The 15,568-nt window shown below is 34.4% G+C and overlaps 1 protein-coding gene across 2 annotated transcripts; it reads right to left on the minus strand.

The window, feature by feature from the left end:
- Positions 1 to 473: 473 nt before the first annotated feature.
- Positions 474 to 14,862, minus strand: LOC129225244 (putative methyltransferase DDB_G0268948). 2 transcript variants are annotated; one of them, XM_054859820.1, is made up of 7 exons: positions 14,824 to 14,862; positions 14,575 to 14,716; positions 9,937 to 10,097; positions 8,544 to 8,760; positions 5,934 to 6,028; positions 2,416 to 2,553; positions 474 to 604 (listed from the first exon to the last, which is right to left on the minus strand). In XM_054859820.1, exons 2-7 carry the CDS (start codon positions 14,683 to 14,685, stop codon positions 505 to 507), a joined length of 822 nt encoding a protein of 273 aa, XP_054715795.1. In that variant the 5' UTR covers positions 14,686 to 14,716; positions 14,824 to 14,862; the 3' UTR covers positions 474 to 504. The 2 variants fall into 2 exon arrangements, with proteins under 2 accessions (XP_054715795.1, XP_054715794.1); XM_054859819.1 differs by having other exon boundaries at positions 14,575 to 14,722; positions 14,824 to 14,851.
- Between the last annotated feature and the right edge of the window lie 706 nt (positions 14,863 to 15,568).

The raw sequence follows: 15,568 nt of genomic DNA on the forward strand, positions 1-15,568 counted from the left end.
ACATTCTGGACACTAATTATTCAATAATTATACAAAGTAATGCATGTGTGAGTAAGAATCGTTTTTGTAATAAGAGAATAATTACAATAATTTATTTAATAATGATCCAAGGTAATAAATATGTGAATAAGAAACATTTTACATGAAGACATTATTTAGGATAAATTATTAAATGATGATACAAGGTAATAAATATATGAAAGAGAAACGTTTTACCTGAAGATAAATTGTCATGATGATACAAAGCAATAAATATGCGAATAAGAAACAATTTACATTATGGACACTAATTCAAATAGATTATTCAATAATTAAACAAAGTAATACATGTGTGAGTAAGAATCGTTTTTGTAGTAAGAGAATAATTACAATAATTTGTTTAATAACAACGCAAGGTAATAAATATGAGAATGAGAAACGCTTTTGTATCAAGACAAAAATTATAATAATTTGTTTCATGATGCAAAGCAATAAATTAAAGTAATAAGTTAGCAGGAAACGATTTCAAACTTCTGTTTTTCTGCATATTATGGGGAAAAATGTTCTGTAGAGCTTCATTGTGTCGTTGCAACAAATACCAGCCGCTTCTAAAATCTCTTTAAGTCTGAAAAAAGTAATGACGAATTTCAACACAAAATTACGAAAAAGTTAATAAGGGGCTGTCCACAAATGATGGAAATCTTTGAAGGGGAGAGGGGGTTTGTGAAATTGTGACAGTTTGTGACAAGGGGGAGGTAGGGGGAAACAAAAAATGTGACATCACAAATTTTAAAAGAGTAGGTCAATAAAAATAGCGTGACACGTGAAAAAAAGGGGGGAAGGGTCAAAAGAGTTGAAAAAAGTGTGACATCATTAGAGTGGACAAACCCTAATTTAAATTTTTTCTGCATTTTTTGTTTATCAACAGTTTAGAAATCAATAGGTTATCATTATCGTTGCTCTAAACTACAAATGTAGAAACACGTTGAAAATTAAACTGAAAAATTTTGAAAAAAAAAAAAAGCGACTTCAAAATTGCTCTAAAAAGCGAAAAATAATTTTATTCTTTAAACACCATCGATAGTATTTTTAAACATAATTTTTGAAGTTGGCGCAAAAACAAAAAGTAAAATTTCAGTGTAACCATGCTTCGTTCATATTTTTTTCAGAAAATCACCCAAAGTTAGGAACGAAACATCTATATTGTTACTCAAATAAGCTGTTATCAATGCATGATGTATGTGGTGGTGAAGAAACTGGGCCTGGTCACATTTATAGTTGTAGTTGAGTTATGGCTGTGAACGATTTTATCTATCGTTTTTACGCCAACTTCAAAAATTATGTTTAAAAGTATTATCAAATATGTTTAAAAAAAATTTTTTTTTTCGCTTTTTAGAGCAATTTTGAAGTCGGTTCTATTTTATTTTTTTTTTCCTTAATTTTTTTTTTTATATCTTTCTATTTTTGGGTAAATGTATTTCAGAAATAGTAAGAAGTTACCATCACGAAACGTCACCTTATTTTTTTTCATAAAAATGCTCCATACTAAAAAAAAAAAAAAAAAACTATAAGCACGCTTTAAACTTTAAGCGATTGACACTAAATATTTGTTCCTCTCTGGAATTCACTTGTGTGTTATTTTCATTATAACCATTTAAATATTACGTTTTCTCTAACTAATTTACAGTTCATAGCATACAAGTTGCTTGTGATGTAATCCTATATCTCCTTACTTAGCCTCGATCATCTGTTATTGGCATAGATGATAACGATTAAAATACTACTATATATATATATATATATATATATATATATATATAGTTGAGGCAAACCTAACCTGGTAGTATTGTGAAGGCTAAGCAGATCTTAATCACTGCATTACCTCGCTTCCAGGTTAGGTTTACCTAGAGCCGCTATATAAATATAGGGGCCTTAGGTTTACCCCCACAAAAGAGCAATAACACTGAAGAAACTTGATGCTTGCTTCAAAGAAGCCTTCCTTCAAAATTATCACTATACAATTACAATTAATATTAGTGTTGTCTGGCACCAAACTTTTGTAACAATGGGTTTTACAAAACGCGAAATTTCGACTTGTGCGAAGGGTCTTGGAATGCATCCCTCGCGTAAGTCGGGATCCGACTGTACTTTTAAAATTTCGGAAGCGACCCTATTGTTTTACATAAAATATGATATTGCTTTTCTCACCCATTGAATACATTGAACTTCGGGATAGCATTTATGAAATTGGATTATTACGAAAGTTCGAGGGGGAGGGGGGGGGGACAGAAAGATTTCTTTATGAAAAATCAAGAAGTCGGGAATAAAAGGTTTGGAAACCACTGTCTGAACAACTTTACGAGACGTTACAAAACAAATGCAATTCAACTCTTAAAAATTTAATGAGTGGTTATAATGAAGGTACACTGAACAGACCTGAATGAAAAGGTGGAAATTAACGCTTCCGCCTTTTCGCTATCTTCTTTCCTCATGTTTTGGTAAGCAGATAAAGATTCTATGAAACCAATGATGTCCGAAAATCTTCCGCTGAATATTTGCTTAACATCGGGAATCCTGGAAAGAAATGTCGATATGAAAATATTAGTTGCCAACAACTTTATCTGGTACTTTTTGGACTCCAAGTTGACAGTTTATCGCCAAGTTTGCAAAAATCTTGGTGAATATCGCCAAACTGACACTGGATTTATTTCATTTTCAGCGCCAAAGTTTCTTCTCCAACCAAGTGACAAATTGCCAAGATGGCGACAGAAAGTTTGTGGATAGTAGCTCAAGTGACTACCAGTTTATTATATGACTTTTTTACACCCCCCTCCCCTCCGCATCGGGGAATACTATTTATTACAAACTATCCATTTTTCTTCTTCTTTTTTTCTTTTCTTTTTTTTTTCTTTTCTGGCTTTTCTTTCTTTCTTTCTTTATTTATTTGTTTCATTATTTTATTTATTTATTCATTTATTTGTTTGATTAATTCTAATGTAAATAAGACAACTTTGCAAACAAAGTAATTTTTAAAATTAAAAAAATATAAATTACAAATTTTTTTAATATAATGTAACGTAATAACAGATCAATCTGACAAAATAATCACACTCAAGACAAATTTTATATTTGTAACATTGTAAAGGGGAAAAAAAACATCATTTTTTAATTAATATTGACTTTAACACCAAAATCATCAACATTAAAATTTATTCATAGCATGAGCAAATCTCTTGTTCGTAAGATAGCAAAATATAAATATGTTGCATGTTGAAATTAGTGTTATACGTATGTGTCTAGGGACAAACCTAACCTGGCAGAGTCGTTATATTGCCATTAGGATCTGTGTAGCCTTAACAATGCTGCCATGTTAGGTTTGCTCAACTATAGAGAGCAGATAGCTTGTTTGAAAAAAAAAAACAACGAGCTGATGTGTGCATCACATGACTTCCTTTTACTCCAATTTAATGTCATTTTCTTATTATTGGCAGTTTTAATATGATTCAATAGTTTACTCTCTAAATATCACCAACAGTGGCCAAATCGAAACCAGATTTTAAAAAAAAATCGTCAAATTTGTCGCCAAGTTGGCGACAAAACTTGGCAACCAAAAGACTGGCGATATATCGCCAAGTGTTCGACAAATTATAACACAACTTGAGTTTACATCGAAACTAACAATGATTTCCCCCAAAAAAGGGGCAAAAGACCCCCTTTGGAGCATATGAATGCAACCAAAAAGGAAGGTGCACAACTAGACCCCACTAGGAGGCTACGTACCAAATTTCAACTTTCTAGGACATTCCGATCTTGAGTTATGCGACATACATACGCACATACAGACGTCACGAGAAAACTCGTCGTAATTAACTCGGAGATCGTCAAAATGGATATTTCGGGTGTCTGTACGTTTCTAGGCTCATATCCATGTGTGGTCGGGTTGAAAAAAAAAAAAACTCAACATTCATTTGGGGTGAGCAAAATGGAAATTAAGGCCAATTTTTGGGTGAAAATTTTTTCGCGAATACAAAACTTCTTTTTTTGTAAAAGGAAGTAAAAATTAACATTTTAAGCATTCGTTATTCCATTTACTTATATATATATATATATATATTTGTTATTTTAAGTCTTTTGTTCGTGTTGTACCTGATCTGCAATTGATTCATATTGCTTACCATGCTTTTGAAAATATTTAAAATCAAGAACAAGTTTTAATTTGGAAATTACTTATTACAAAGCAATAGGTAAACGAAATGGCAAAATAAATGCACTAACATGATATTGTTCTCCTTTATAGTTTTTATTTCATTAAGTGCTCAAATGCCCTATTCACTACTCGCTAAAAAATGACGAGGCTTGAACTGTAGAAACACATGAAATTTTTTTAGAATGCAAATTCTCCAATCGAAGCTAACTGTACGATTGGTATTAGTTCAATCGTGCGATTAACATCAGTTAAATCATACCACTCAGTCTAATTGTATGAATAGAGTCAGCTCAATCGCACGATTAGCGTCAGTTTAATAGTAGGATTAGTATATCAATTCAACCGCATGATTTGCATTAATTCAACTAACGATTAGCATACGGTATTAGCAACCGAAAACGAATTTCTTCACTATTTACTATGTTGCTTTAACGATTCAGTTGCGCTCCTTCAGTGCATATATACTTTTCTGAATAAACGTTTTCAAAAACTATTTCTTGGGTTAAATTTTCATATGAGTTTAGGTTGAGAACATTTCCTGTTCATAAAAAATCGTATCTTATGCAAAAAGACAGACCTTTTTACTTCCTTTTATCAAAAAAGGTTTTGTGTTTGCGAAAACATTATCACTCAAAAATCGATCTTCCTATTCCTATTCAGAGTCACAACTGACTACAACTGCATTTATGTCGAGGACTGCATACTAAGTGCCTTGCCTCCATTATTTTTTTATACCGATAGATGGCAGCACCATCACCGGATCGAACAGTTAATGAGAATTTAGAACTAGTCCAGGAGCTAATAGCTACCTGGTGCTAGCACCCCCAGAGGTATCGTTTCACTTGGAGGACATTGAGACCACGAGCATATTTAACGTCGCCCAGTCCCCTTTAATGACGACGGTGGATCTTCGACCATCGAGGTTCGAACTCAGGACCCTCCGGCCCCGAATCCGACACTCTACCGATCGGGCTACCACGGCCCAAAAATCGACCTTAATTTCCATTTTAGTCACCTCCGAATATTGAGTTTTTCTTTTCGACTCGACCACACGTGGATAAGTGCATAAGAACGTATAGACACGCGAAATATCCATTTTGACGATTCCCGAGTTAATTGCAACAAGTTTTCTCGTGACGTCTGTATGTACGTATGTATGTGCGTATATGCGTATGTATGTCGCATAACTCAAGAACGGTATGTCCTAGAAAGTTGAAATTTGGTACGTAGACTCCTAGTGAGGTCTAGTTGTGCACCTCCCCTTTTGGTCATTCGGGTGTTTCTAAAAGGGTCTTTTGCCCCTTTTTGGGGGGAAATCATTGTTAATTTCGATGTAAACTCAAGTGGTGTTACAATTTGGCGGACACTTGATGAGTTATCGCCAGTCTTTTTGGTCGTTAAGTTTTGTCGGCAACTTGGCGACAAATTTGGCAATTTTTTAAAAAAAATTTTAAAATCTGGTTTTAATTTGGCCACTGTTGGTGATATTTAGAGAGTAAACTATTGAATCACATTAAAATCGCCAATAAGGGGAAAATGACATAAAATTGGAGTAAAAGGAAGTCATGTGATGCACACATCAGCTCGTTTTTTTTTTCCTATTACTCTTAAATTGTATCGTCGCTTTTCAATACAATTTCTTTCAAACATACTGACCAATGAGTGGAAAATAACGGGAAAGAAGACTAATCTAAGAAGTTTAAACTGAAGATGGTAAGAAACAAAACAACAATGAATCTCTACAAACCTGGAGACTTTTCCAAAAGGAAATTCAATAGTTTCGTATTTTTCCAAAGAAATTAGCACTTCAGCTGACCAATAAGGATGAAGCTCTTCATATATCTGTAAATAGAATTATTTAACTTTATACATTTAACACGAAAGTAAGATTTTTCCCCCTTTAAAATAGGATCATGATTTTGTTTACACCCAGCTTAATACACTAAACAGTGGGTGGAGGAAAAAAAGATTTTTTAATGTTAATTGACAGTTCGAAAAATGCAATCATTAGTTTTGATACCATGGAAAATTATGACATGATGGAATTTTATCTATTCAAAACTTAGTTGTTAGATGTGTGTGGTTATGATTCGGTTTTAACTGATGCGAAGAATTTAAGTCCGTTTTTCATAATTCCTTAATGAAATTATTACGGGCACATAAATAGGCTTGTCAGATTTCTGAAATGTTCAACCGGGGCACCGGAAGACAAACCTCTCTGCCCCCCCCCCCCCCCGCCAGTGTCGCGGGGTATTCAAAAGGGTTCGCAGCCTTGGCTGGTTTTTAGAGTACAGTCAAACCTCGTTATCGCGACACCCGGATTTCACGACACTCCGGATGTCACGTCACTTTTTCAAAGTCCCGAACCTATGCCACATAATTTTAACGTTAAGTAGCTCCGGATTTTACGACAGTCTTTTTGGTGCACCTCCGGTTACGACGACACTTCGAACAGCGCCGACTGGATCAAATATTTCTTTGCAATTGTTAACTTTTCTGCAAAATAATGAAAACATCAGGAAATGTTTGTTGTAGGAACTTCGGACTCTGCAAGAGATTTGACCAGGCATGACACCTCAAGAATGGGGGGGGGGGGGCAAGTAGATAAGTTCTGAAAGGTACAGGTTTCATACTTTGACAAGAGGGACAATAGAAAGGAATTCAAAGCAGGTGGAGAGTCTTGAATTAGTTTCTTTCTTGCTGATACTTTCGTGGAAAAGAGGAGTGTTAAAAATGCTATAGAAAAGTTATTTAGTTAGAAAAGTTTTTAGTTACACAAAAAATAATAATAATAAGTGAAGATTTCTTTAAGAAATAAATATTTTTTTTATATCTACCAATAATTCAAATTTACATTAGTTAAATCTAATTTAAAATGTATATATACATACTACTATTTTCTTCATTAAATCTAATTTTAATGTTAACAAATGTATAATTATGAATTTTTAAATATTCCGGTTATGACGTCGCTCCGGCTATGACGACACTTTGTTGACAGTCCCAAAGGTGTCGTGATAACGAGGTTCGACTGTATTTTAGACTGTAGTTCATTCTCAATGCTATGAATATATGAATACTAAATTATAAACTAAAACCAGGAGTAATAATACATGACCCAAGCAGACAGATTTAAACATTTTATTTCCTACACGTTAATACTTTCAGGTTACTTAAGAAAGGAGAAACATTTTGATTTAGAAAAGAAAATTAACAATATTTGCATGTACTCTTCCCCATTAGCTAGAACTCTTTTGCTTTTAATATTGTTGTAAAAACCTTCAAAAGCTAATTCAATATAATTTTTACAAATTAATGTAGCAAATGACAAAGTAATTATCCTAAATAATCCTTCACAGTTAATTATTTTTCGACTTTTTTGGTCATCTATTCTGGGACGTGAAGTAAACCGACCGGGACACCGGAATTTTGTCTGAAATCCGAGAGTGTCCCGGTGACACATAAATAATAACCATTGTTAAAAAATCAAAGAAACTACTTTTAAAAAAATCAAAAAATTCAAACAAAAGGTGTGGTGTAGGATTATTATGACGGTGTTTTCTGCCTTTCTTTTTCTTTTTTTTCTTTTTTTTTTCTTTGTAAGTAAAATTTTTCACTGTTTTAAACAATGCATTATATAATAGAGTGGTCGTTTATCAAAAAAGCACACAATTTTATATCCCAGAACGAAGGTTTTTTTTTTCTTTTTTAAAGCATTAGTGAAAGATTATACGTGAGAACTAGTATAATAAATTAAACGCAGTTAAGAAAGTTAACTGGTGGAAAAAATGCATAAGGCTGGATAATAGCACTAAACAAACAACCTGTGAACATTGGTTAACGACGAATGTGACGTAAGTACGAAAGCATACGCTACAGAAATACTAAGGCTCCTATATAAGGGGAGCTGACTTATCCGACATTTTGGTTCCAAAATTGTCGGGCGAAAAAAATAGTATTTGTGCAAAAGTCTCATTTCAGAAAAGTGGTGTGAAAGCTTTAGATGTGTTGCCTGATTGATGTTTGATTATTTTATTCTGTAGATGAAGACGATTTAATTTATACAAATTAAAAACAAATAAGGTGACAAAATGAGGTTTATTACAGTAAACATTTCTTGATATGTTTTTTTTTTTTTGAATTTGTGAACTAAGTAATCTTTCTAGATTTACCTTAAGTGACATTTTACTCAACTTATCATCAATTGCTTTACGACATAGCAACCAGCGAATATTATAACGTATTTATAAATACTAGAAACGAGGTTGGATCCAATTTTGTCTTGGAACCAAAATGTCGGATAAGTCAGCCTGTCCTTTTCAAGGAGCTCTAAGAAATACAATGAAGAGTTTGTTACCTGGTCGAAGACAAGATCTACTTGCGTCTTCCACACCGCATCGATGACAATCGGTCGCAAGCTGTGATAGGTATAGGCAGCAAATATTCCATTGTGCACCAAGACTCTACGAACTTCCGAAAAGAATATGTCCATCTGGAACCAGTGAAGGCAAGCAGCAGCAGTCACCAACTGCACGGATTGATCACGAAATGGCAAAATTTCAGCCGGGGCAGAGCTGGAGAAAGATTGGAAGAAAAAGGGTTAAACTCTGTTTATAAACCTTCCGTATCAAATTAACATCAGTTATTTTCTAGTCTAAACATCGTCAGTGACAACCAAAAGCTTGTACTTTTAAAGATTGCTATTCTCCATTCAATAAGGTAACGTAATAAGACTTTCTGCCAAAAAAGCAAGTTCTAAGAAATAAATCTTTTAGCAAGGTATTTTTTGTGCTTTGCAGCGTCTGAAGAAATCGAAATCCGGGAATGTTGTAAATATGCATCAAGTTCTTTGATGTAAATAACTGTTTCATAAATTTTGATCTTTTTGTGGCAAAAACTTAACAATGACAACACAGCGAGTGAAAATATTAGACTGAAAATAAATAAATAAATAAATAATAATTCTGATATCAGAGGATCGCTTCTCGAAAAAGTTTCGCTCTTTCTAATACATTCAAGAATTCTTCATTCTAAACAAATTATTTTATTGATTCTGCTTCAGAAGTCACGTGGATCGTTTTCAGCGTAATCTGAAATTATGTATTCAAGCAAAGGACGGCAACATCTGGAGGACGGCAAAGTCGACCTATTTCTGTGTGATTTTCTTTGAAACTCGATGTAAAATATTAGCTAAAGTGATGTAACCGACACTTACATCGCAAACTGAAAATGGTATTCGTGGCAAAAAACTCCCAGAGGGTTCGCAAGGGGTGATGTTGAGGGTCAACCCCCCAAAACCTTTGGTTTTAACACATATTGTTTATTCTGATATGGTAGTTTACATCTATATAAGGATTGATATGATCTATCACTCATCTCGCCCGCTAAGGGTAAATTTTGTCTGTGTTAGTGTCTGGCGCCCCGTTTACGACTGAATTTTCTCATCAAGTCTTATCAGTGCAAGAATTAAAAAAACAAAAAAATTGTAAGGCCATCGTTGGCTCATCGTTCGTTGCCAACCCCCCACCATTCACCAGCGGTTTCTACCATTAGCCACCGTTGGCCAACCATCTATCTTTCCATCGTGCGTGCTCCTTGGGTAGGAGGAGTTAAAACTTGATGCATTGAGAAAAGATGAATTTTTGTCAGAAAAGACGAAGAAACCAATACAATTATAAAAATAAAATAATCACTCTTGTAAAGAAACATAAAACTATTCCGTGAATCACTTCTCAAAAGGTATTACTCACACGTAAGTAATATTCGGGTGTGTTCTTGAGTTGTTTGCTTCGTGTATCTGGGCTTCGCTGGCATCTATCCCCCAAACTTTCCGGAAGTGGTCGGCAAGGATGATGGTGCTCTGACCAGAACCGCAGCCCACATCCACTGCTCTGTCCAAAGAGCCATGGTACTATAAAAACGAGAAGAGTTTAAAACAAGTACACTCAATGGCCAATGAATTAGAAATCAAAGATTAATATCTTATTGGACCACCTTTTGCACGGATGCACCATTGTTCTGATTCGATTGGACATTGAGTCTATAAGCTTCTGGAGTGCATTAACATCCATGCATTGGCTATGCAGCTTTTTTTTAATTTAGTTTAATTAATTAATTTATTTATTTAGAAGCAAAACAGTTTCACTACATAAAGGGCTGCGTGCCAAGCGCCTTGCCTCCGGACACACACAGGAAAGATTTACATGAGAAGGAAATGTTACCCAGGGCACCAGCGGGAATCGAACCCACTATCTCCGGCTCAGAAGAAGAAGCTTCTATCACAGAGCCACGGAGGCCCCTATGCAGCTTTATAGATCTTGTAAATTAGGGTCGTGGTGGCCTGATGGGTAAGGCATTGGATTTGGGGCCGGAGGGTCTCGGGTTCGATCCTCGCTGGTCGAAGATCCACCGTCGTCATTAATGGTGACTGGGCGACGTTAAATATGCTCGTAGTCACAATGTCCTCCAAGTGAAAGGATACCTCTGGGGGTGCCAGACCAGAAAGTTATTCGGCTCTGGCCTGGTTATAAATTCTCGAACTGTCCATAGATGGCACCACCATCTATTGTGTGTTGTCTTCAGAGGCAAAGCGCCTGGCACGCAGTCCTTCATCGTTTGAGGGCCAGAGGTCCCTTCGATAGTAGATCTTGTAAATTAAATGGAAGTGCAGTCGGGGATGCATCTGTCCACCATATCCCACACATTTTCTAAGGAGTTAAAATCCGGGCTATGCGGTGGCCAGGGCAGGTATTGAAATTCAGACTAATGCTCAGCGAAGAAATTTTCAACACTTGCGGCACGATGCATTGCATTATCGTCCATGAAACATCCGTCGCTATCAGGATAAACTGTAACATTTCAGGGTGCATTTGATCTGCCAGCATATTTAGGTATCGCATGGCTGTTTACCCTCGAGGAACAACACCAGGGCACTACTTCCACGCTTGCAGAACATGCTAGATATCAAGATACTCCCTCCAGACCCTTGCACAGTGCACGCATTCAAATGCAAATCTCAAAGGTTTTTTAATTCATTGGCCAGTGAGTGTAGATACAAAGGAATAACAATGCTTTGAAGTTGATTACTTGAATGGGGTCGTTTCCTTCAGTCAAAAGTACTACTTTTAGTCACTGAAATTGATAGAATAAGCAAAAAAATATAATATGAACCCAGAAAATACTTTCATTTTCCCAGAAGTTATTTTCTAATTAATTTTTTTAAATGTCCGATTTCGAAAACAAGGCGTGGTCTTGATGACATCACAAATGATGCACTTTGCCGCATCTTTCTACTACGTTTCCACGTTATGATAATCAAGCAGCGAATTAAAATTGCGCTCTACGCTTGCTATCAACCAAATCGTTGCCAGTACACGTGAGTAAAGATGCGAGTTAAATATTGTGCTCTTCTGGATGGCAACTCTGAATGGCATTTTATCATTTGTGATGTCATCTGCAGAAGCGTAAACAATGAAAGCGCTCCGATTAAAGTAACTTTTCTTTAATATTAAACTTAGTCAAATAATTTTAAAAATGGTCACATCCTATGCTCTTTCAGAAAAAAAAATACTTTTAAAATTTTGGAAACGACCACATTGATAGTGCAAGATCCAACACGTTGACCCACGTACTCTCATCGTGTCTCCTATTGAGTTATATATAAAAGAGTAAATTAAAATATTACAAACACGACGGTGCAGGGTCGTCTGAGCAAAATTGGTTCATTCACAGGATTATTGCGATTTGAAGTTTCAATAATTGAGTAGATCTGCAGATTATCTACATGTTTCTTTAAATTGCAGAAGAAAATTTGCAAAAATCTGCAAAATCTCTGTCGATTTCTTGCAGAATTTTTTAAAGACATCAAATAATCCTTTCCTGCGAAAATATCGAGTTTTGAGCTAAATAAAAGACATTTTCGGGTCAAATTTTAGGGTTAACGCGAATTCCTCGTCCGCAATACGATTTTTTTTTGGAAGGAAGTATCGGTTTCGTTATTGTTTCCTAAATACTGATTTCGTGAATATATTTTATCCCTATAGCGTCACTGATAGCGAAAGTTCCCTTCACCATACTAGTCCACGCATCGTTTTGTTAGTGCATCAAGTAACCACTCGGCGTCTTTTTTCTTTTTTTTTTCTTTCTAAATATTAAAGTTGATGAAATAAAATGGCACCTTAGTGCACTGTTTCATCTAAAGTTTGAAAGATGGGAAGAAAAAGAAAGTTTCTGGCAAAAACAAAAGATTAAGATATTCGATATGCTTGAACAACTAAAAAGTACGTCGACGGTACACGACAATAAGTATAAGTGATGTACGTACCATGTAGTTTTATTTTATATCTTTCCCTACCATTGATCATTTATTTTGTGCATCTTAACAGTTTTTTATGCAAAATTAGGGAGCTTTTCTTTTATTTTTTAAGTACAGAAAAAGTACATTTCTTATTTATAAGAAATTTTAATGTATAGTTGAGGAATGCTTTAAAGCAATTTGAGAAGTGTTTATAAGTGTCTAAAAAATTTTGGTATGTTTCAAAAAAAGTTGTATACATACCCTTTTCTACAACGCGAAATTTCGACTTACGCGAGGAGTCTTGGAACACATCCCTCACGTAAGTCGGGACTCGACTGTACGTGCTCTGCGCCGATTCTAATCTTTACGCATGCGCTTTGAATTCTACTGAAACCATATAGTGCAAGGTTCCTCCAACAAGTTGAGTTTTTAAAACAATGATGCTACACACTTCAGAATTCGTGTTTCGTTACATCCATTAATACTGGTACCTTTACTGGTAAACCTTACACATTATTTTTTTTTACTCTGGTAAATTATTTTCAAAATTTTATTATTCCGGTTTCGTTGCCCACGATTCTATTTGTGCTTAAGTTCAGTATGGAAAATTAACGTGTTAACGTTAGTAACAAAAGCAGAATTAATTTTGTAATCATCATCATTATTCATTTTTTGTTTTTGGCAGCGATTAAAAGGCTTCTACCACCAACGATAAAGCAAGTATACGGTGAAAATAAACTTTTAATAAAATAATAGTTTAAAAAACTAAAATAAAAAACACGCTTTCGTAGTAAAATGAACTAAAAAGTGAAAAATAATCTTTGGATGATAGTAGTTGACCAATCACTTAATTTTAATCTAATACAAAAAAGCGTGGGGTGCTGTTTATTTGCATTTTTGCTTGGACAACAAATGGAAGAAATTCAAGACAACTGATAAGAAGCCCCCCACGCTTTTTTGTATTACATTAAAATTAAGTGATTGGTCAACTACTATCATCCAAAGATTATTTTTCACTTTTTAGTTCATTTTGCTACGAAAGCGTGTTTTTTTTAAAGAAGTTTTTTAAAGTATTATTTTATTTTTCTGTTTTGAGTCTTATGTTGGAGAATTATCAGGCGACAAAATTATTTATAAAACAAGCGCGAGATCTTAAAGTTAAGACAAGGGCACCCCGATGGGAAGCTACTGTGAGTCATCGATGTATGTTTGCGGAAATCATATTTATATTACTTTGAAAATTTGAGATGCATTTGAATAAAAGTTTTGTTCAACAATGGTCTCATCAGCAATGAATTTCCAATTGAAGGCTCACCTAAATTTCGGCATGAAATTAGTTAAAAACAATTATATTTCGTGTTCTAATTACCTTGGAACATTGGAACAAATTTTGTCTTTTGCAGAAAAATTAAAGGTTTTTGTAGACATTTTAAAATGATTTTTGCGAGCATTTTTTGATGTATTTTTTTACATTTTTCCTTTTTCACATTATTGGATTTGTGCCAAAATATTGATTAAAATTGGAGGAAACTAACAATTAAAAGAGTTAATTAATTAATTTGATTATAGAATATTGCATTGTCATCGGGTCTGAAGTCGCACGCCAAATTTCAAAAGAATCCGATCGCAGGAAGTGGGCGAAATTTGAGCTGCAAGATTCCGTTACAAGATACATACATACATACATACATACAGATGAAGCTAATAAAAGCGTGTTAATAATAAAAACGGATGACGTAAATCAAAGGATGCTTCGAATCTGACCAGCTTTCTGCTCAGCCTGAAATTGTATGTTAAAAACATATTCTATTTTTGCTCTAATTAACTTTGAAGTTATGAAAAAAAAAAAAAAACATCTTGTGCAGAAAAATCAGGGCTTTAAAACGGAATAAAAATTTAAGTCATGCAAGAATTCTTCCATCCTCATATTAACAAAGCATGTTAAAAATGAAATGAAAAAGGAAAATAAATGCGAGTTTTAGAAAAATTGCTCACAGGTGCCGCCCATCATAAGCACTGGGACCTCTGAGGCACAGAAATATAAGTAGAGTTACGCGCACATTCACACTGAAACGGACCAGAAAATACTAACCTCTTCTTTCAAGCTACTCTTTATTTTTTCGGCTAAAACTGTGGGGATATTTGGTCGGAAGGCACTGTAAATCTCTGCGTGATATTGGTCAGCAAACTGTTGATTCACCATGGTTAACTTTCAATTTTCAAAAAGACAGAACCTGTAACTTCAAAAGCACGATTAAATGGTATACTGAAAAATACACCATGAAAATTGCCAATCATATTTGCTCTGTATTCGAAGAAAATGGCGAGGAACCAAACTTACCTTAAGAACTTTTTCCCCCAGTTCTGAAACTGTGTTCTTACTCAATGAACACTGTTTCTGTATGCTACGAATCTGCATCTTTTATAGCGTTCACTTTTATCGCTATCAACTTAGAAAATGAAACACTTTATCAAAATTAGACATTTTACAAGCACCTCAGTCAAAACAAATACATTTAATAACAATCATATCTTTTTCGCGATGCCCTCGGAAAGGGGACAGAAATAGTGTTCCGGAAAAAGAAAAACGTGCAGGGCAGAAACACGTGCTGTGTGAAATATATTCTGCTGGGTATTCTTGCGTAAAAGACAAATATGAGCACCAAGATATAATTAAAGAAATTGACGTACTTCGAATCATTTTAAGGAAAGATTGCAAGCTCTACGGAACTTCAATTCACGGCAATATTTGCTCATATTTCTTAAATTCTCCATGCATTGCATAGTTCCATTTTAGTCTGTTGTAGCATAAAAATCAAGTAGTGATGATAATAATAAAATAATAACAAAAGAAATAAATTCTTGGAATGCAGAGTAAGTTAGTTTTTCGAAACGAGAACCAATATTAAATTAAAATTTAAAATAAAAAAAGACCCTGGGTCTTCGATTTTTCTGAAGTGGGACAAATCTTGAAACTGCTGCACCTTCCTATCTATCTTCAAGTTTTTATGCCGAGTTTCAATCAAAAAAAAAAAAAAAAAAGATAATGATAATAATAATAATAATAAATGATTAAACAAATAAAT

The sequence above is a fragment of the Uloborus diversus genome, chromosome 6 (assembly GCF_026930045.1).
Source record: "Uloborus diversus isolate 005 chromosome 6, Udiv.v.3.1, whole genome shotgun sequence".
NCBI lineage: Eukaryota > Metazoa > Arthropoda > Arachnida > Araneae > Uloboridae > Uloborus > Uloborus diversus.

Excerpts from the sequence above, each read along its gene's own strand:
- LOC129225244 (XM_054859820.1), bottom strand. The coding sequence starts at position 14,685 with ATGGTGAATCAACAGTTTGCTGACCAATATCACGCAGAGATTTACAGT. Across the intron at positions 8,761-9,936 it reads CACCCGAATATTACTTACGT|CTCTGCCCCGGCTGAAATTT; the intron begins GTGAGTAATACC and ends ATCTTTCTCCAG. Across the intron at positions 605-2,415 it reads ATTTCCACCTTTTCATTCAG|ACTTAAAGAGATTTTAGAAG; the intron begins GTCTGTTCAGTG and ends TACTTTTTTCAG.